The 22,018-nt window shown below is 49.9% G+C and overlaps 1 protein-coding gene and 1 long non-coding RNA gene across 3 annotated transcripts in view; one reads left to right on the top strand and one right to left on the bottom strand.

Annotated features, from left to right (window-relative positions):
• Positions 1 to 22,018, bottom strand: part of LOC140385078 (uncharacterized) — a 133,396-nt gene that overhangs the window by 14,805 nt on the left and 96,573 nt on the right. The gene's annotated exons all lie outside the window — the stretch shown is intronic.
• The window catches only part of LOC140385077 (angiopoietin-1-like), a 200,973-nt gene that overhangs the window by 172,095 nt on the left and 6,860 nt on the right, over positions 1 to 22,018 (top strand). For both annotated transcript variants that reach the window (XM_072466879.1, XM_072466880.1), the window contains exon 7: positions 2,721 to 2,887. In XM_072466879.1, coding sequence (XP_072322980.1) covers positions 2,721 to 2,887 — 167 coding nt within the window. The remainder of the gene's footprint in view (positions 1 to 2,720; positions 2,888 to 22,018) is intronic.

Genomic DNA, 22,018 nt, shown 5'->3' with positions numbered 1-22,018 from the left:
CTTGCTTTATTTGGGTTAATGTTAGTCATGGTAAAATCTTGGCAAGTTTACTCATTAAACACAGGAAAGGAAATGGTATGAAATTTCAGAAAAATGATATATTTATTGCTTTAGTTTGAAAGATTGGCTAGCTGTCGTCAGTGCTATCGTTAGGAGGTTAAGCCTGCTTTGGTACAATATTGTTAACTAGAACTTCATCGTATCTCTTTACCTTACATATTTCAAGATATTAAAATCTATCAAGACTTATCTATGGGACATTGCTAAACTTAAAAAAAATATTTTGTGGGATGTGGCTGTCGCTGGCTAGACCAGCATTTATTGCTGGGCGGCACGGTAGCACAGTGGTTAGCACTGTTGCTTCACAGCGCCTGGGTCCCGGGTTCGATTCCCGGCTTGGGTCACTGTCTGTGCGGAGTCTGCACATTCTCCCCGTGTCTGCGTGGGTTTCCTCCGGGTGCTCCGGTTTCCTCCCACAAGTCCCGAAAGACTGTTAGGTGAATTGGGCATTCTGAATTCTCCCTCCGTGTACCCAAACAGGCGCCTGAGTGTGGCGACTAGGGGCTTTTCACAGTAACTTCATTGCAGTGTTAATGTAAGCCTACTTGTGCTAATAAAGATTATTAATTGCCCATAAGAAGGTGGTGGTGAGATGTCTTCTAGAACCGCTGCAGTCTCTGGTGTAGGTACACCCACAGTGCTGTTAGGGAGAGAGTTCCAGGATTTTGACCCAGTGATAGTAAAGGAACGGCGATATATTTTCAAGTCAGGGTGGTGAGTGGCTTGGAGGGGAACTCCCAGGTGATGGTGTTCCCTTGTGTCTGCTGCCCATGTCCTTCTAGATGGTGGTGGTCGTGGATTTGGAAATATATCGGCCGTTCCTTTACTGTCACAGATGTGCGGGTTAGGTGGATTGGCCATGCTAAATTGCCCCTTAGTGTCCAAAAGGTTAGGTGGGGTTACTGGGATAGGGTGGGGACGTGGGCCTAAGTAGGGTGCTCCTTCCAAGGGTCGGTGCAGACTCAATGGGCTGAATGGTCTCCTTCTGCACTGTAGGAATTCTATGGTGTTCCAATCTATTTATGCTAATTAGCTCCCATGTAAAGCACTGTTTTCCTCCCGCACCTTTATGGTTAATCTCTCTGAATTGACTTTACTCCTGTTAGTGTACTGTTTTGGCCTTTACTTATTGTTTACTTTTCCTCACTTTCGTATCAGAACACAATATCCCTCCATTTCTGATCCCTTTTACATCCGATTCCCCCTCTCGTTGCCTCGCCATTGGTTGCTGTACCTTCAGCTGTGTAGACCATACACTCTGGACCTGCCTCCCCTGACTCTCTTCTCCTCCCCACCCCCCTCCCCTCCTTTCAGAACTTCCTTAAGATATTCCCCTTCCATCAAGCTGTATTCACGAGGCGGCATGGCAGCAGAGTGGTTAGCACAGTTGCTTCCCAGCTCCAGGGCCCCAGGTTCGATTCCCGGCTTGGGTCACTGCTGCGCCGAGTGTGCACGTTCTCCCCGTGTGTGCGTGGGTTTCCTCCGGGTGCTCCAGTTTCCTCCCACAGTCCAAAGACGTGCTGTTAGGTGGATTGGCCGTGCTAAATTGCCCTTAGTGTCCAAAAAGGTTAGGTGGGGTAACTGGGTTACGGGGGTAGGGTGGAGTGGTGGGCTTAGATAGAGTGCTCTTTCCAAGGGCCGGTGCAGGCTCGATGGGTCTGATGGCCTCCTTCTGCTCTGTAAATTCCATGATTCTATAATAGTGTTGGTTTGTCATCTGTCTTTGATAATAACCTCTCTCTGTAGCACCGATGGATAATTCTTCTATGTTAACATTGCAACAAGATTTTGTTATTTTACAACCTATTGGGATTGTTCTCCCTCTCTCGAGAAGTTTAAGCGGAGTATATTCAAAATCATACAGGCTATGACTGAGAAGTTGGGAATAAATGTTTCCACTGGAGGAGGGTTGTTAACTAGATTTCAGGTAATTAGCAAAGGAACCAGGGGGCTGTGGTGAGAATGATGTTTACCCAGCGAGTTGTTGTGATCTGGAAGATGCTGGCAGAAAGGGCGGTGGAAGCACGTTCAATAACTTCCAAAACAGAATTGGAGAAATATTTGGAGAGGAACAACAAGCTGAGCTATCGGGGAAAGAGCAGGGAGGAGTGGGATTAACGGGATAGCTCTTTCCAAAGAGCCAGCAGAGATATTAACGACCGAGTGTCCTCTTGTCAGTGCTGCATGATCATTTGGTTCTGTACTTGATGGGCAGATCTTACTCAGCGAACAATTAATTAAACAGGAAATGTTGGAGTCCCACACCGGCTCAGTCAGAATCCGAAAGAGAAAAGGCTTTTGGAGGGAACCTGGCTTCGGAATCCAATCCCGATTCCCGCCCCCGCCCAATCTCCGGTACCGGAGACTTCGGCGGGGGGCGAGATTCACGGCGGCCAACGGCCATTCTCCGACCCAGCGGGGGGTCGGAGAATGACGTCCCTTGTTCGGAGCCTGGATTGCCTTCCATTGCCAACATCCCGCAGGAAACGCCACATCCACAGCCCTGCTGAAGGAAACCCTCCAGTGGCGCCCAGCTTTGTGAAACTGTCCATGTCTTTGGGCAGAATACCCCCTTGTGTGTTTTTTGTTGATAGAGCTAATTCCCTGCCCTGAATGTTGGCGTTGATGCACATTAATCATTTGTTATCCTCTGTCGGTAGGGTTTTGGCAATCCATCTGGGGAACATTGGCTCGGCAATGAGATGATCTTCCTTCATACAAACCAGCGACAATACTCACTGAGAATTGATCTGAGAGATTGGGAGGGAAACCAGGCATATTCCTTCTATGAGAAGATTCAGGTGGCAAGTGAAAAACAAAACTACAGGTAATGAATATTTCTGAGTCTCTATTGCTGACCTTGGCATTTTTGCTGCTTTCCCCAGTCTTACCCCGGTAACGAAAGACATCCGATTCCCCATCTACCATCCTGGTAGTCACTTGAGACATATAATGGAATTGTTGGCCAATCACAGCAAGTAATCTCTATCAGTGAATCTACAGGTGACCCAGATATGAGGGGCGAAATTCTCCCCCAACGGCGCAATGTCCGCCGACTGGCGCCAAAAACGGCGCCAATCAGGCGGGCATCGCGCCGGCCCAAAGGTGCGGAATGCTCCGCATCTTTGGGGGCCGAGCCCCAACATTGAGGGGCTAGGCCGACGCCGGTGGAATTTCCGCCCCGCCAGCTGGCAGAAATGGCGTTTGTTGCCCCGCCAGCTGGCGCGGAAATGTGGCGCATGCGCGGGAGCGTCAGCGGCTGCCGACAGTTTCCCGTGCATGCGCAGTGGGGAGAGTATCTACCGCCTCCTCCATGGTGGAGGCCGTGGCGGAGGCGGAAGGGAAAGAGTGCCCCCACGGCACAGGCCCGCCCGCGGATCGGTGGGCCCCGATCGCGGGCCAGGCCACCGTGGGGGCACCCCCCGAGGCACCAAAGGCCTTTTCCGCCAGCTGGCGGGGCGGAAATTCGTCCGGCGCCGGCCTAGCCCTTTAAGGTTGGGGCTCGGCCCCTAATGATGCGGAGCATTCCGCACCTTTGGGGTGGCGCGATGCCCGACTGATTTGCGCCGTTTTGGGCGCCAGTCGGCGGACATCGCACCGATACCGGAGAATTTCGCCCCAGATTACTGCTAAAAGATAGGAGGTGGAATTGCCCTAATTGGGACTAAGTCCCGTGGTGGAGGCCAGGATGGGGGATTGTTTCCCACTGCAGAGGGCAACAGGAAACCACATCGCGCCGGGTCGGAGAATCCCCGGGGGGACACGAGAATCACGCGCTGCCGCCCCGACGCCAGCATCCCCATTCGCCGGCGCCGATTCTCGGGCGCCCGCGGGATTCCCACCGCGCCGGTCGGGGGCCGTTGAGAGCACCCCCCCCCCTCCGATTCTCCAGGCCCCGATGGGCTGAGTGGCCGACAGGTTTGGCCGCGTCCCACCGGCGTGGGTTACTAAGACCCCACACGGTGGGACCTGGAAGGTGAGTCTGCGGGGGCCGTCCTGGAGGGAGGGGGTGGGGCATCCGACCCCAGGGCTGGGGGCACGGTGGCCTGGCCCACAATCGGGGCCTACTGATCGCCGGGCGGGCTGGTTCGTGGGGGCCTATTTTACATCACGCCGGGCCCCTGTAGGGCTCCGACATATTGCCTGGGGGCCGGCCCGGAGAAGGGAATCCCCGCGCATGCGCGGAAATACGCCGGTCGTAGCGGCATGCCCTGAATCACGTGGGCCGTTCCGTGCCGGCTGGAGCTGCGGGACCACTCTGGCGCCGACCTGCCCTCTAGGAAGGGGAGCATTCCCCATTATCGGGGACCGTTGAGGCCGGAGTGGTTGGCACCGCTTTTCACGCTGGCGTGGGGACATAGCCCCATTACTGGAGAATCCTGCCTCTTCCATCTCCGGCCTAATAATCACGCATCCGGGGGTTTTGTGCCGTATTCCGTGGTGGGACGGACTTGATGGCGTCCGTCCTGCCGGCATAACTGGGTGCCATATTTCAAAGGCGATCAAAATGAATGATCCACCATATGGAAAAAAAATGCTGGATCTCCTGGGAAAGATGCTGGATCTCCTGGGAAAGATGCTGGATCTCCTGGGAAAGATGCTGGATCTCCTGAGAAAGATGCTGGATCTCCTGAGAAAGGTGCTGGATCTCCTGGGAAAGATGCTGGATCTCCTGGGAAAGATGCTGGATCTCCTGAGAAAGATGCTGGATCTCCTGAGAAAGATGCTGGATCTCCTGGGAAAGAAGCTGGATCCCCTGGGAAAGAAGCTGGATCTTCAGGACAATCTGAGGTTGGAAGATGAATCTCCTTGAAGACACTGAAACTTGAAGATCCACCTGGTCGAAGCTCCCCTCACCTGCTGTGGTTTTCCAGGGTCCAGGGCCACTCGCAGCTTCCATCCCAAACTCGGGAGGCTTGTTGTTTCAAAGAACAGTGAAGAAGCTCAACACCATCCAGGACAAAGCAGGCCCGCTTGATGGCTTCCCTTTCACAAACATTCAAACTCTCCACCACTGATGAACGGTGGCAGCGGTGTGTACCACCTGCAAGAAACGCTTCAGGAGCTCACCAAGGCTCCTTCGGCAGCACCTTCCAAACCCACAACCTTTACCAGCTAGAAGGACAAGGGCAGCAGATACCTGGGAACCCCACCACCTGGAGGTTCCCCTCCAAGTCACTCACCACCCTGACTTGGAAATATATCGCCGTTCCTTCACTGTCACTGGGGCAACAGCCTGGAATTCCCTCCCTAACAGCACAGTGGGGGTACCTACACCACGGACTTTAGCGGGTCAGTAAGGCAGCTCAGCACCAATTTCTGAAGAGCAATTAGGATTGGACAATAAATGCTGGCTCACCCAGAGACGCCCACATCCTGTCAATTATTTTTTTTAAGACTTGTACTTGATACCTATCATAGAATCATAGGATTAACAGTGCAGAAGGAGGCCATTTGGCCCATTGAGTCTGCATCGGCTCCTGGAAAGAGCACTCACTTAAGCCCACACCTCCACCCCATCCCTGTAACCCAGTAACCCCACCTAACCTAAGGGCAATTTATCATGGCCAATCCACCTAACCTGCACATCTTTGGACTGTGGGAGGAAACTGGAGCACCCGGAGGAAACCCACGCACACACGGGGAGAACGTGCAGACTCCACACAGACAGTGACCCAAGCCGGGAATCGAACCTGGGACCCTGGAGCTGTGAAGCAACTGGGCTAACCACTGTGCCCCCCAGCTATACCTGTTATTGATTGATAAAATTAATCGTGAATCACTTAGTAAGTGACTTACTTCCATACATTTTGGCCTTGTCTTTTGCCCAACCTCTTTGATTCTGTAAAGTACGTTTTAGTGGAGCCTCTTATCTAAATACACAGGAAATGATGGGCGGCAGTGCTGCAATTTCAGGCCGCACAATCAGTGAGAGGAGCTCCGAGCCTGCAAAGGTAAAACTGACCCGATTTTAAAATTCCGACATCAGCAAAACAGGTTCATTTCAGAGAAGAACAGAAATTTCACAGCTTCAAAGTTCAATTCAGAAAATGTATCGAGTTAAGGAAGTAGTGATGGCGGGGCGACTGCTTGTGATGAGAAAGTCAAACCAGCTTATCCGAGCACCCGGAGGAAACCCACGCAGACACGGGGGGGGAGAACGCGCAGACTCTGCACAGACAGTGACCCAAGCCGGGAATCGAACCCGGGACCCTGATGCTATGAAGCAACAGTGCTAACCCATAGCGCATTGACCCGTGATTTGGTTACCTGACCGAAGGCCACCTAATTTAGCTAGGCCAAATTGTGCCTGATTGCTCTCCAGTCAAGCACCTTGGGAAATTTTATTTGATTAAATGTACCATGTAAATAAAATTGTTGATGTGCTATGGCTGGCGTTGAAAGCTTGCTCTGTGAGTGAATGGCACAGCCAGATAATCACCCACAACGTAACACCCGAGAAAACCATCTCTGTGGCGTGTGCCCACACCCCAAATTTCCTGTATTCTCACATCAGTGTCCATGAAATAGAGGTAAAATTCACCAAGGTGACCACACATTGATTTAGTTAGTCCTTATGCGATAGCATAAGAGGATGGCGTAACATCGACTGCAATAGTGGCAGAAAAACATTGCTGCGATGATTGATCCAAGTGTTCACGACGGAGCTGGGGGCATTGGCTGGAGTGACATGTTCAATAAAACCCAAGTGTTTGAGCTGCTGTAATTCCCTGGACATTTCATTAAGACTCGTTCCAGCTGATTGACATATCAGATGGGAGCAACGTTACAAATGTTGCTGTTAATAAATACATCCTGGCAGCCACTTCCAAAATCCTCAAGCCCAATTACTGGAGCAAGATAAATTACTGCTCAATTTTTTTGGGTGACAAAGCAATCTGCGGCAGGAATATAGTTGTAAAGGAGAAACATTGCTAGGATATTTGAATGGATGCAGAGTTTTCTTTATTAATTATAGGAAGGAACAGGGTTTGGAGCCAGAACCAGGCTCTGCTTTATTCCTTTAGCCTGGGGGCAGAGAATTGGCAGACCAGAGTTTGAACTGAGACATCTGTATTTTTCTTTCTGACCACACGACCTTCTTGTAGAATTTTTGGATACAAGACCGAACACAGCGTAATTTCACACATATTGCTTTTGCTCTTGTTTTCAAATGCCTCAAGTACTTGTTTTTAAAAAAAGTCTTGAAGTGTGCGCAAACGGTCACTGCAATCCATGTGTTTAGGATCTTGTCAATAAAAACCAAAGTAACCCTGTAATAATACAGAATTATGGGCGGGATTCTCCGACCCCCCGCCAGGTCAGAGAATCGCCGGTGGGTGGCATGAATCCCGCCCCCGCCGGCTGCCGGATTCTCCAGGCGTCGTGGATTTGGCGGGGGCGGGAACCGTGCCGCGCCGGTCGGGGGCCGTTGGCAGCAGCCCCCCCCCCCCCGGCGACTCTCCGGCCCGCGATGGGCCGAGTGGCTGCCCGTTTTAGGCCGGTCCCGCCGGCGTAAATTACAACAGGTACTTACTGGCGGGACATGGCTGCGCGGGCGGCCTCCGGGGTCCTCGGGGGCGTGCGGGGGGATCTGGCCCCGTGAGGTGCCCCCACGGTGGCCTGGCCCGCGATCGGGGCCCACCGATCCGCGGGCAGGCCTGTGCCATGGGGGCACTCTATTCCCCCGCGTCGGCTGCTGTGGACCTCCAGCAATTTACAATACAACCTGCCACGTCCACCTTTAGAATGGAACACACTCACTGTGCAAGCTGTTCACTCAGAGTTACACACCGATCTGTCGCCAATGTTGAAATGTATCATGGAGCCATTTGCAGCTGATGATGACTCAATGAACAGAAAGCACAGGACATTCTTCTGCCCCTGGGGAAAAGGTGGCCGATGTTTTCCCATGACAACCACAATTTTCCTCTGTGAGTTACTGTTACCGCAGCGTTAAACCATGTTTTCTGGTTGCTTACGGCACAGAGATGTCGGCAGTTAGGAAGATGAGGGCCTGGATTCTCCGATCTGGAGTCTAAGAGCTCCCACCAATGGAGAATGGCTACTGGTCTCTGCTGGCACTGGGCGTGGCACCCAGGCGCAAGTCTCTTTCCTTTAGCACGCTAATTTATCCACGGGGGAGAACTCGCCAGATTCCGCCAGGATCCTAGTATTGGGTCGCCATTTTGAGTGGGTGGTCCGATACCGAGTTCCAGGGTCAGCCCCCCTCCCTCCCCCAACAATGCAAATCCCCCCACTCTGCTGACAAGTAGGAACATCCTCCCCTCCCCCCCCACCAAGGGAATAACGTGTCACCCTCCCACAGCCCGCACACATGTGAGTGATCCGACACCCCCATCGACCCCCCCCCCCCAATCAGAGACCCCCAACAGAGGCCCAAGTCTGAAAGCTGAAGAGCAGTCCAGGCAGTAGGTTGAGACATCACTGCATTTTCACTTACCCTTTCCTCACATCTGCTGCCTCAGACAAAAGTGTTTAAAGCAGCGGCTGTTACAAGTGTCAGAGGCTTCCTTGAAAGGGCCTCAATTCCTTTGACAGTCTTTGAAATAAAAATCTTCCACTCAATTTCACACAGCAATACATTGCATTAGCTAATGAATGACAGTTTTATTGCTGCAGGGACAAGGTGCTTGGAGGATTGTTTATCTATCTTTCCCTTCATACTTGAATGCATCTCATGTACCCTGCTTTGATGCCAACACAATGTTTATAAACACGCCTGCTATGATTGACAGCTCCTCACCACACCTAAAACAGCTAAGTGCTTTGTGCTGTGATGGAAGATTTGCATTTCATGCGTGTGTGCAGTGGACGGATGACACATTATTTCCGTGGTGGGGGGGACGAGGTCCCTATGTATCTGGTGGGGAGGGCCGGATTTGTGTTGTGTGGGGGAGGGGGGCCTTCCGATGGACTTTGCAGGGAACATCAGTTATGCACTGACCCCCTTGACCCACCCTGGGTGCCACCACACCAGAGTCACGCTTGGGCAAACGTGGACCAAAGCCCCCCCCCGGAGGATTTTCTTCTATGGGGGTGGTGAATCGGGCTTCCGGCATAATTTGCACCCACTCGTCGGTGCTGGACGGGTAGCGCGCTGAGGCCATTGGATGGGAATTGGAGCATCGCAACAGCGCCAAACCCGTTTTTCCTTCAATGCCCCATTTTCCGCGGGACCAGGAATCCCGATACCTGCGTCGGGAAATGGAGAATCAACCCCAAGGTTTTTACCTCGCTTTCACAAAAGAACCCAGAATCACATTGCCACACTCTCAACGTGCCAGTCTTTTCCCACCTCGGAGTCGGAGGGTGTTCAAGCCCTAATCTGGAGCCCAGGGCGCAACATCTAAGGCTGAAATGCGCAGTGCAGTCCTGAGGGAGTGCTGAACTGTCAGAGGCACTGTCTTCTGGATGAGTGGGGTAGCCAACCTCATGGTACCTTTTTGGAAAAAGAGCAGGAGGGTTATCCCCAGTACTCTGGCCAATATCCAACCAGCATTAGAACAAATGATCTGGTTGTTATGATATTGCTCTTTGTGGGATCTTGCTGTGCACAGCTTAATCGTCCCACATTACAACAGTGACTACTTCTCAGAGATACTGCATTGGCTGTATGGAATGTTGTGGTAAGTGCTACAGTCTTTCAGTTTGTCTACTTTGACACTGCCTGATATTTGAAGAATGTATTTGTTGTGGAAACTTTATAGGTGGACATGATGATTTTGGCACTGCTCAGTAATCTCGATTTTGTTGCGTTCAAGGATTGCTGGCCTCTCCGTTCAAACTTCGGACCAAACTCAACATGGCAGCTGCTGAGGAAATGGCCCTCACGCTAAAAGAATATGCGGAGCTCAAACTCTCGGTTTGTTTAACTGTCCATCAAAAGGTCTTTGCTGTCAAAGGATTGGAGGAATTAATTAAAGCTTTAATCCTGTGGCGAATGCGAATGAGAAGGGTCCCTGCCTGATTTCACATCTATGGAGAATTCATTCCCAAATTAGTTTTCAAGGATTTGGTTCAATGGTTCAAACACACGCAGCAGCTCCTACATTGACAATGCTTTCTTTATTCATTCGTGGGATGTGGGCATTGTTCTAGTGAGGCCAGCATTTGGAGCTAACCCCCATCCTTGAGAGGTGGTGGGGGAACCGCTGCAGTCCGTTGGGTGTGCTTACATCCACTGGGCTTTTGGGACCTCCAGGACTTTGACCCAGCCACAGTGAAGGAGCAGCGATATGGTTCCAAGTCAAGGTGGGGTCAACCAGTCAGATGGGGTTGGTAAAGAGGCAGGAACTGCTGCTTGATGGTGCTTGAATAATAGTTTTGATCTTTCTACTCATCATTTCTTCGAGTTTTAACAAAGTCTGAAACATGTTCAGTACTTAGGCAGTCTGTGTTTGCACGCAGCAAGACCTGGACAACATTTCCATGATCTCACCGGAGGAAACCGGAGCACCCGGAGGAAACCCATGCAGACACGGGGAGAACCTGCAGACTCCGCAAAGACAGTGACCCAAGCCGGGAATCGAACCCGGGACCCTGGCGCTGTGAACCAACAGTGCTAACCACTGTGCTCCTCCTGTTTCGGCATCCCTGACGTCAATGACAGGAAACATCCAGGTTGATGGATTTCCAGGTTAACTTGCAGCTCAAAGACTTTTGTCCTGTAGCTCTCTGGGAGTTTGAGCTGATGACGATGCAACGGAGAGCAGTGAGGCATCTGGGACATCAGTGAACTATGGGACCCACGCTCTGTCTCCTTAACCAATGAGGTTTAAGAATGAAGAAAGAAACAGAGGAAGGGTGGAGAAGGAAATCAGTGAGTTAGAGTCAAATCAGGGACAGAAAGAGAAATAAAGAGCGTGAAAGAAAGATTGGATTAAGAGATAAGAAAGAGAGGAAGAAAAATAAATAAATGCGGAGTTAGAGATTTCCCTCAGAAGAATATACCGCCTGCAGGAATGAGATTGAACAGTTTCAATTGTTCCCTTTATGGACCAGAGAGGTTGAATTATAATGTAGTTAAAAGATGAAATTATTGGCTTTCGTGTTCTGTGGTACATTTATGACAATTAATGTGTAACGGCAGCAAGTTTTGAAAAATCACATGGAGGTTGAGGGCGGTTCAAGTGTGAAGTAAATCAACCGACAAGTTCTGGGGACTCACAGCGAACTTCGCCATTCTCTGAGCTTGCTGCTTGATTTGTGCGTTAATAACAGCACGCATCGTTAACACTGCCCTTTTATTGAAGCAAGCATCAGCCCCATGTGCCCTGAATGAGGTGATAGTTCCAACGAAAGCTTTGACTTGGTCCCACAACTATTTTCAAGTCTCGAATTCTTCAACAAAAGCAAAGCATGTTTGTTTAACTTGTTCGCTCTCACTCCAGTGCTTCTATTATTATCCCATAAAAAGAAAAATGCCAGGAAAAGCGAAGCAAAAGTGGGGGACAGCCTCCACACAGCCGCTGTGTTTCAAAAGTGCACAAAGGTCAGATGGAAGGTAACACGGACCTGTTAGCGTGGCCATGGCCGCTTCCTTGCAGCTATCCATTGAGGAGATTTTATACAGAAGCCCATCACTTTCAATGAACCATTTGATTGTGCAGGACTCCCTATCAGACACCATTGACACTCAGGGAGTTGAAATATGTTTGGATAGTCTGATTGTATATTTTGTCAGAAGTCTTAGTCCCACATATCTTGTTTTGGCACATGTTGTCTTTCCGTGGATTTTTATGAAGAAACTGAGCTCAGTTTGCCATTAAAAAGAAATGATTTTTGTGCGGACGAAACATTAACTCTGTGGTTGCCGGGGCAAGTTACAGATCCTCACTCCCTGAGCCAAGGGGTTGATGCCTCACTCCCATATTGTGTTATTAGATTTGTGGTGTTTTTGTGGTACAGCGGGTCTACACAACTTGTATATTCATGATGCGGAAGACTGGTGCTTGACCTGTGAGTCCAAGAACCCGGTGTCACACAATAGAGAGCAAAGGGCAGAGGTTGGCCACATATGTCCAGGTACAATACCTTGAGGAACCTCAAGTAAACGTCAAAACTGATGGAACACCATACGGCAGCACGGTGGATAGCACAATTGCTTCACAGCTTCGATTCCCGGCTTGGGTCACTGTCTGCGGAGTCTGCACGTTCTCCCCGTGTGTGCGTGGGTTTCCTCCGGGTGCTCCCGTTTCCTCCCACAGTCCAAAGATGTGCAGGTTAGGTGGATTGGCCATGCTAAATTGTCCTTAGTGTCCAAAACCGCCCTTAGTGTTGGGTGGGATTACTGGGTTATGGGGATAGGGTGGAGGTGTTGACCTTGGGTAGGGTGCTCTTTCAAAGAGCCGGTGCAGACTCGATGGGCCGAATGGCCTCCTTCTGCACTGTAAATTTTATGATAATAATGATAGTTTTTTAAGAGTACCCAATTCTTTTTTTCCAATTAAGGGGCAATTTAGAATGGCCACTCCACCTACCTTGCACATAGAACATAGAGCAGTACAGCACAGAACAGGCCCTTCGGCCCTCGATATTGTGCCGAGCTTTGTCCGAAACCAAGATCAAGCTATCCCACTCCCTGTCATTCTGGTGTGCTCCATGTGCCTATCCAATAACCACTTGAAAGTTCCTAAAGTGTCCGACTCCACTATCACAGCAGGCAGTCCATTCCACACCCTAACCACTCGCTGAGTAAAGAACCTACCTCGGACATCCCTCCTATATCTCCCACCCCGAACCTTAATGTTGTGCCCCCTTGTAACAGCTACATCCACCCGAGAAATAGTCTCTGAACGTCCACTCTATCTATCCCCCTCATTATCTTATAAACCTCTATTAAATCGCCTCTCATTCTCCTTCGCTCCAATGAGAAAAGCCCGAGCTCCCTCAACCTTTCCTCATAAGACCTACCCTCCAATCTAGGCAGCATCCTGGTAATTCTCCAATGCACCCTTTCCAATGCTTCTACATCTTTTCTATAATGAGGTCTTTGGGTTGTGGGGAGTGAGACCCATGCAGACACGGGGAGAATGTGCAAACTCCACATGGACAGTGACCCGGGGCCGGATCAAACCCGGGTCCTCGGCGCCGTGAGGCAGCAGTGCTAACCACTGCGCCACCGTGCCGCCCTAAAATAAACCCATTTTAAAGTTGATTTGTTCCGATGGTATTCTGCACAGTTGAGGGAGCAAGGAGATAAATCTGCTCCTAAACTTCTCGGAAACCAGCCTCGGTGGGAAACATGAGAGTGGCCTAGAAATCCTTCAGCCTTTCCCTCACGATATCGACATCTTCTAAGGTTTCTTCTGCAACATTAATGGTGCTCTTTCAATTGCATGTTGGAATAGTATCACCCTTTCACCCTTCAACCCCCCCCCCCCCCCCCCCTGCATCGCTATCCTCCATTCTGCTCCTCTCCTCTCTTATCTTCTCCTGCCCTCTACTTTTCCACTCCCCCCTTTCTTCTCTTCGCCTTGGTCCTTCCCCAGTCTGGCTCTGTTCATCTCTCTATAATTTGGTGCACCCAAAGTCACACTCCCCCGCAAGTGTGATGCCATTGGAGACCAGCCAGCCATTGAACATGTGAGATGCGTCTCAAATAGTTCCCTTCCAGTTAAAAGCCAGCAATGTGAAAGGATAAAGAATCTTCATCCTTTGAAGAGCAGATTTTTCATTTCCAAGGTGAGAATATTCCTGCTGCAGATGTTTCCCTCTCGTTAATCATCCTTTCCGATCCCTTTCTGAATCTGGCTAATATTCCTGGTGAACCCTTTCCGCCTCAGGGGTGCGTTTGGGTAGAGGATGAGGGGTGGCTGTGACCGGCTGTGATGCCTCTGCAGTCCACAAGACCCTGGGTTAAAGTACAGGAGGGCGATGGGTCTGGCCAGAGCCGGTAAGATTTTCAGAGAGGTTAGGAAGGAGGGGTGAGAAAAACGGGCAAAAGAAAGGAAATATCTGAGAAGAGGCAAAGTCTCAAACATGAGGGGTGTTATTACAGAACAAAGGAGGACTGGATTATGCATCGATCTTAATAAAATGTAATAGAACAGCAAACAATTGCATTTATCTACGCCTTTGCAATGAATGACTCCGGCACCTCTGACCTTACCCAGTAGGGGAGCTGCCTATTCTGGGAAAGCTGACAGTTCAAAGCTTGATGAATGACCATCTCTCTACCTTCCGATGACAGAGGGAGGTGTGGGCTTGGAATATCTGTTGGAATTAAAGCACTGGTTTATTTCCAATCCCAAACTGATCGATAGTCACGCGAGCAATGGATAAATGATTTATTAAGTGACAAAGTCTAATTTACTGATTTGAATAGTTATTGGGTTAGTAATCTATGCTTTCCTTGTATTTCCCACGTTCTGTCTGTTATTTAGAGCCAGGTGATTTACAACTACAGAAAATACAATGCAAACAGTTGCAGAGTCAATATTGAGCGCTACAATCCAGGACCGTGAAGGAGAGAAACCCACAAATCTTCCTTCCTGGGAAATATTCCACCACTATTAGACGATGCGCTTGGTTACTGGAGCATTAGACAGTCTCAGCATCAATATTTGCTTTTTGATGACTTAAGATTGGACTAATCTCCATCTCCACAGATTTTAGAAATGGCCTTAATAAATAACGGGATCCCTTTCTCCCTCGTTTTTCACGAGTCGCTCAGTGAGTGGCCCTCGCGTCTCACAGTCAGAAGCTTGAAGCCCCACTCCAGACTTCCGAGCGCACAATCCAGGCTGACACACCCTGTGCAGTCCTGAGGGAATGCTGCCCTGTCAGAGGTGCCATCTTTCGAGGGAGACGTTGGGCGCGATTCTCCGACCCCCCACCGGGTCGGAGAATTGCCGGGGGCTGGCGTGAATCCTGCCCCCGCCGTGTCCCGAATTCTCCGCCACCAGAGATTAGGCGGGGGCGGGAATCGCGCCGATCGGCGGAAATCGCACCGGTCGGCGGGCCCACCCCCGGCGATTCTCCGGTCCGCGATGGGCCGAAGTCCCGCCACTGTCACCCCACGCCAGCCGGCATGGATTGAACTACCTTTCGAACAGCGGGACAAGGTGGCGCAGGCGGGCTCCGGGGTCCTGGGGGGGGGGCGCAGGGCGATCTGGCCCCGGGGGGGTGCCCCCATGGTGGCCTGGCCCGCGATCGGGGCCCACCCATCCGCGGGCGGGCCTGTGCCGTGGGGGCACTCTTTTCCTTCCGCCTTTGCCACGGTCTCCACTATGGCGGAGGCGGAAGAGACCCCCTCCACTGCGCATGCGCGGGGATGCCGTGAGCGGCCGCAGATGCTCCCGCGCATGCGTCGCATGGCAAAGTCATTTCCGCGCTAGCTGGCGGGGCAGAAATCAGTCCGGCGCGGGCCTAGCCCCTCAAGGTGAGGGCTCGGCCCCCACAAGATGCGTAGAATTCCGCACCTTTGGGGTGGCACGATGCCGCACTGATTCGCGCCGTTTTTGGCGGCGGTCGGCGGACATCGCGCCGATTGCGGAGAATCCCGCCCGTTAAACCCGTTTCCCCTTTCAGCTAAATATACAAGGTCTCATGTCACTGTTTGCAGAAGTTGTTTCTGGTGAGCTGGCCAATATTTATCCTTCAATCAACATTGATTGATTGATTAATTTATTGTCACATGTACCGAAGTGAAAAGTATTTTTCTGTGGCTGAGGAAACGTACACAGTGGACAAAACAAAATCACCAACGACAGATTGTCTGGCCATCGTTGCATTTCCTCAAATGAAGCTATTGTTTTTCGATTTTGTCAGAAACTCCATCCCCTCATCACTGACTCCATCTGTCTGTCTCCCTGACAACTGAGACTGAAAAGCTCTGTTTGCAACCTTGGCACCATATTTACCTCAGAGAAGTCGGCGGCACGGTGGCACAGTGGTTAGCACTGACGCCTACAGCGCTGAGGACCCGGGTTCGATACCCGGCCCTGGGTCACTGTCCGTGTGGAGTTTGCACATTCTCCCCATGTCTGCGTGGGTTTCACCCCCACAACCCAAAGATGTGCAGGTTAGGTGGACTGGACATGCTAAATTCCCCTTACTTGGGAAAATAAAAATAATTGGGCACTCTAAATTTATTTTAAAAAATATTTACCTCAGAGAAGCCCTTCCAACCACGTAGTCATTAGCATCACAAAGAATGTTTGCCTCCACCCTCCATCTCCATACAATCGCCGTTAACATGCCATAACATGCTAAATTGCCCTTGGTGTTCAAAAAAAAGGTTAGGTTGGGTTACGGTGGAGATGTGGGCTTGGGTAGGGTGCTCTTTCCAAGGGCCGGTGAGACTCGATGGGCCGAATGGCCTCCTTTTGCACTGTAAATTCTATGAACTTTTTATTATCAAGGGGCAATTTAGCGTGGCCAATCCACCTACCCTGCACATCTTTGGATTGTGGGAGCGAAACCCACGCAAACACGGGGAGAATGTGCAAACTCCACATGGACAGTGACCTGAGGTCGGGATCGAACCTGGGACCTCGGCGCCGTGAGGCAGCAGTGCTAACTACTGTGCCACCATGCTGCCCTCTTATTTACTGAATGATTAGCTGCAGAAGATGAGAGGTTGCCAGTTTTTCACTACCATTGCCTCCTAAGCAAAAGATGCTCGTAAGTCCTACTCCTCCCCCTGTACGATCAGAAAATTAGATTTATTTTGTGGAGTCCCCGGGTACACGTTTCTGTCGAAACAGTGATTGTACTGACCCTCGCTGTGAAATGTCAACGTTAATTTACTCCCCCGCTGTGTTCTGTAACGCTAGCTCAGTTAGTTTGTGTGTGTATCTGACAGGATTAACCTTGCATTCCGATACCTGTAAAATCCCCAGCTAGATTTCTGAACCTTAACTAGCTGTAGTTTAGATCCCGTGTGTACAACAAGCTCTCGCTCTCCCTGAAAATATATCAATTTATTTTCTAAATGACAATACGGTAAAAGTTCATGTTTTCTAGAAAGTTCCTCATTACTTTCAGTCATGCCTGATATCTAAAACCGCTCAATCTCCTCATTCCTCCCCTTCACCTTTCCGCTTGAACCTTGTCCTGCTTTACCTCTGCTGTGATGATTGGTGCCTCCCCTTTCTCCACTTCAAAGACGGCAGTTTGAGAAGTTCCACTCCCCAAAGATCGTCCCTTTGACAATAAATGTCCAATTGTCCTTTCCGATCTTTGTCTTCCCAAGAAGCTGACCTCTGTTCTTTTCACGTTTGCTGATTGTGCTCGCTCTCTTTTCCAAAGTGGCAGCTCCTGTCCTCCGCAGAAACTCCCGCCCTTTCTCAATTCGGATTTGACCCAAAACTTTCATATTGAATTTACTTAATTTCCTTGATTTCAATTTTATTATTGTCGGTTTGTCCGGTGTGTTTGTTTGTTGTAATCAGTAACCAGTGTGGAATTTCTCTGAAAATGAATTGTGCATCAACATCTTTTTGTAAACTGCGCTGTTTGATAAAGCGGACGTGTTAGCAATTAGCTTTAATCACTGTTGCTTCACAGCTCCAGGGTCCCAGGTTCGATTCCGGCTTCGGTCACTGTCTGTGCGGAGTCTGCACGTTCTCCCCGTGTGTGCGTGGGTTTCCTCCGGGTGCTCCGGTTTCCTCCTACAGTCCAAAGATGTGCTGTTAGGTGGATTGGCCGTGCTAAATTGCCCCTTAGGTTAGGATGAAGTTAGGTGTGGGCTTAAGTGGGGTGCTACTTCCAAGAGCTGGTGCAGAGTCAATGGGCCGAATGGCCTCCTTCTGCACTGTAAATTCTATGATAATCTATGAAAGCGTAGCCAGCTCATAGTACTTCGCTCATGGTACATCTCTTCCTTTCACTTTATTTTCCATTATATCGAAGAGAACAAAAGATTTGCATTGATATGACACCTTTCACAACCTCAAGACGTCCCAACGTGTTTTACAGCCAATGATATACCTTTTCTAACCATAGAATCCCTACCGTACTGAAGAGGGCCATTCGGCCCATCAAGTTTGCTCCAACCCTTCGAAAGAGCACCCAAACTAGCCCCACTCCCCCCGCCCTATCTCCATCTAACCTCTGGACACTAAGGCAAAATTTATCATGGCCAATCCACCTGACCTGCACATCTTTGGACTGTGGGAGGAAACCGGAGCACCCGGAGGAAACCCACGCACACACGGGGAGAACGTGCAGACTCCGCACAGACAGTGACCCGAGGACGGAATCGAACCCGGGTCCCTGGCGCTGTGAGGCAGCAGTGCTAACCCACTGTGCCACCGTGCTGCCTCTGTAAATAGTGCAGTTACTGTTGCAATGTAGGAAACATGGCAGCTAATTTGTACACAGCAAGATCCCACAAACAGCAACGTGGTAATGAACAGATCATCTGTTTATTTAGTGATGCTGATTGGCGAATAAATGTTGGCTAGGGCACTGAGGAGAATTCCTCTGCTCTTCGGATGAATTGTGGGCCATGGGATCCTTTACATCAACCTGAGGTAGCAGACAGGCCTTTGGTTCAATGCTTCAACTGAGGGTCAGCACCTCCGACAGTGCAGCACTCTCTCAGTATACAACACCTGGTCATTGACTTCAGGAAGCAAAGTACTGTACACACCCCTGTCGGCATCAACGGGGCCGAGGTGGAGATGATTAGCAGTTTCAAATTCCTAAGGATGCATATCTCCAAAAATCCTTGCCCACCCACGTTGACGCTACCACGAAGAAAGCACAACAGCGCCTATACTTCCTCAGGAAACTAAGGAAATTCCACATGGCCACATTGACTCTTACCAACTTTTACAGATGCACCATAGAAAGCATCCTATCAGGCTGCATCACAGCCTGGTATGGCAACTGCTCGGCCCAGGACCGCAAGAAACCTCAGAGAGTCGTGAACACCGCCCAGTCCATCACACGAACCTGCCTCCCATCCATTGACTCCATCTACACCTCCCGCTGCCTGGGGAAAGCGGGCAGCATAATCAAAGACCCCTCCCACCCGGCTTACTCACTCTTCCAACTTCTTCCATCGGGCAGGAGATACAAAAGTCTGAGAACACGCACGAACAGACTCAAAAACAGCTTCTTCCCCGCTGTTATCAGAGTCCTAAACGACCCTCTTATGGACTGACCTCATTAACACTGCACCCTGTATGTTTCATCCGATGCCAGTGCTTATGTAGTTAGATTGTATACCTTATGTTGCCCTATTATGTATTTTCTTTTATTTCCTTTTCTTCCCATGTACTTAATGATCTGTTGAGCTGCTCGCAGAAAAATACTTTGCACTGTACCTCGGTACACGTGACAATAAACACTGTACCTCTGTACAGGTGACAATAAACACTGTACCTTGGTACAGGTGACAATAAACACTGTACCTCGGTACAGGTGACAATAAACACTGTACCTCTGTACAGGTGACAATAAACACTGTACCTCGGTACAGGTGACAATAAACACTGTACCTCGGTACAGGTGACAATAAACACTGTACCTCAGTACAGGTGACAATAAACACTGTACCTCAGTACAGGTGACAATAAACACTGTACCTCAGTACAGGTGACAATAAACAAATCCAATCCAATCTCCGTTCATTTCCTGCCCTATTCCTTGCCTTTGTTCAGGCTGCAGAGCTGGGTTGACTGTGGAGAGTGGAGAGGATTGATTCAAAATGAAAGATTCGGTCTGAGTACCACATCTCAGAGGGCAGCTGTGTTGGGAATCTCATTGCAGCTGACACAGCGTATTAACCGGAACAAGTTCTGATTCAAACACCTCCATCCACACAAACTGCCTCCCGCTCTGATCACACTCTCACTCTCAGCTTTTGCCTTTAGTTCCCAGGATACTCGAACGTGTGGAGAGCACTGGGACCTGTGGTTAGCAGGAGTTTTACAAATGATTCAGGCAAACACTGCTTGGTGTCAACTTGATTTTGTTTGTTGTACTGAGAAGGGCAAACCCTGAGCCAGGTGTTGCCATTACCACCCTGCCATAGTTGGAGATAATGAGACTTGTTCTGGCTGTTTTAATGAAACATGACAGATTCCTTTATTGACAGCAGTTCAAGTTTCCCCAGGCGCGTTGAAATTAAAGATTCAAATATTCACCCTGGTTCCGCCAGCATGTGGGCATTAAGAGACAAGAATCAAGTCTTGGCAATCCATTCCCCTCCCCCGTACTCACTGACTGGCCCTGCTTCCCAATCTGACAACACCTTGCTTTTAAAGTCCCCATACCAGACCAAATTTTAAAATTGGAATCTTTGTTTTCAAATCCCTTCATGGACGCACCCCTCCCCCTCCCCCACTCCCCACCCGGTGCCCCATTTGGTGCCTTTATGAGGAGGCACGGTAGACAGTGGTTAGCACTGTTGCTTCACAGCGCCAGGGTCCCAGGTCCGATTCCCGGCTTGGGTCACTGTCTGTGCGGAGTCTGCACGTTCTCCCCGCGTCTGCGTGGGTTTCCTCCGGGTGCTCCGGTTTCCCGACACAAGCCCCGAAAGACGAATTGGACATTCTGAATTCTCCCTCTGTGTACCCGAACAGGCGCCGGAGTGTGGCAACTAGGGGAATTTCACAGTAACTTCATTGCAGTGTTAATGTAAGCCGACGTGTGACACTGATAAAGATTATTCTAATCTCCTCTTGTCCCACAACTCTCAATGATCTCTGCACTAATCTGGTCCTCTTTTACATCCTGCAATTTCCATTGCCCCGCCATTGGTTTTGGTGCCTTCGGATACCTGGGCTCTAAGTTCTGGAATTCCCTCCCTAAACTTTTCCACGCTCCATTGAGTGATGTGTTGCACGGTAGGATTTGAACTAACATTCTCTGGGTTGCTCGTTCCGTAGCATTACCTTGACCCATCCGAGTGCCTGAGATTGACTCTGGGTTGCCCTCTGGTGGCGGTCTGGTTGTATCAAAACCGCTGCGAGTTCCAGAGGGCATCCCACCACCTTCTCAAGGGGCAATCAGGGTTGGGCAGCAAATGCTGGCCTTACCAGTGATGCCCACGCCCTGTCAATTAACTTATAGAGGCAGAGGGATGGAGTCGTGCCGCATCTGTTGTGGTCCTGTACCTCTTGGCTTAACTGTTCTGACTATTGTACACAATCAAATAGTCACACAGGCCTGTTATTCTTGTCCTCATCGAAGTGAACGATTTCCACTGTGTACAGAGGAGTTAATGCCAACGGCAAGAGAGAAAACTAGAATCTGAAATGAAATGAAAATCGCTTATTGTCACAAGTAGGCTTCAAATGAAGTTACTGTGAAAAGCCCCTAGTCGCCACATTCCGCCACCTGTTCGGAGAGGCTGGAATGGGAATTGAACCGTGCTGCTGGCCTGCCTTGGCCTGCTTTCAAAGCCAGCGATTTAGCCCAGTGTGCTAAACAGCCACTCCAAAGCAGGAATTACAACTTGTCGAGAATTCTCCATGATGTTAACTACACGTTTATTGAGAGATAAATAGTTCTTGGCTTTGTAATAACATTTGTTAATTGGCCAAAGAATGGTTGTGATTTTGTGTACTCAAGTAAACCACTAAACATCCCAAATTACACTTCAAACTCCCTCCAGTCTGTGACTCCCTCCACACTGACTTCTCATTGTTGACACAAGGCTGTTTTCCCTTGTTGATTCCTTACAGGCACACACAAACAAACTCAAATCATTTGTTAACTCTTGTCCAGATGGGAAAGTTTACAAACTGGCACAGAATGCTGTTGTCTGACACCCGGCTGTGCCCACACCCAACCTGTGTCTCCTTAAGCACGAGCAGTAAAAAGGGCTGCATTCTATTAGAAAATGTTGCAATAAGTGAAACTAAAGAGAAGCACTAACCAGGAGCAGGCAGGGAGCAGGCAGGGAGAAGGCAGGAATATAGAAAGAGCTTCAAACATGTCTTTTTCTTTCTATTTCTGAAGTTTAGACACCGGGACG

This window comes from Scyliorhinus torazame, chromosome 11, assembly GCF_047496885.1.
Source record: "Scyliorhinus torazame isolate Kashiwa2021f chromosome 11, sScyTor2.1, whole genome shotgun sequence".
Taxonomy (NCBI): domain Eukaryota; kingdom Metazoa; phylum Chordata; class Chondrichthyes; order Carcharhiniformes; family Scyliorhinidae; genus Scyliorhinus; species Scyliorhinus torazame.
The sequence above is the reverse complement of the archived record's forward strand: the minus strand, read 5'-3'. Positions and strand labels throughout refer to the sequence as shown.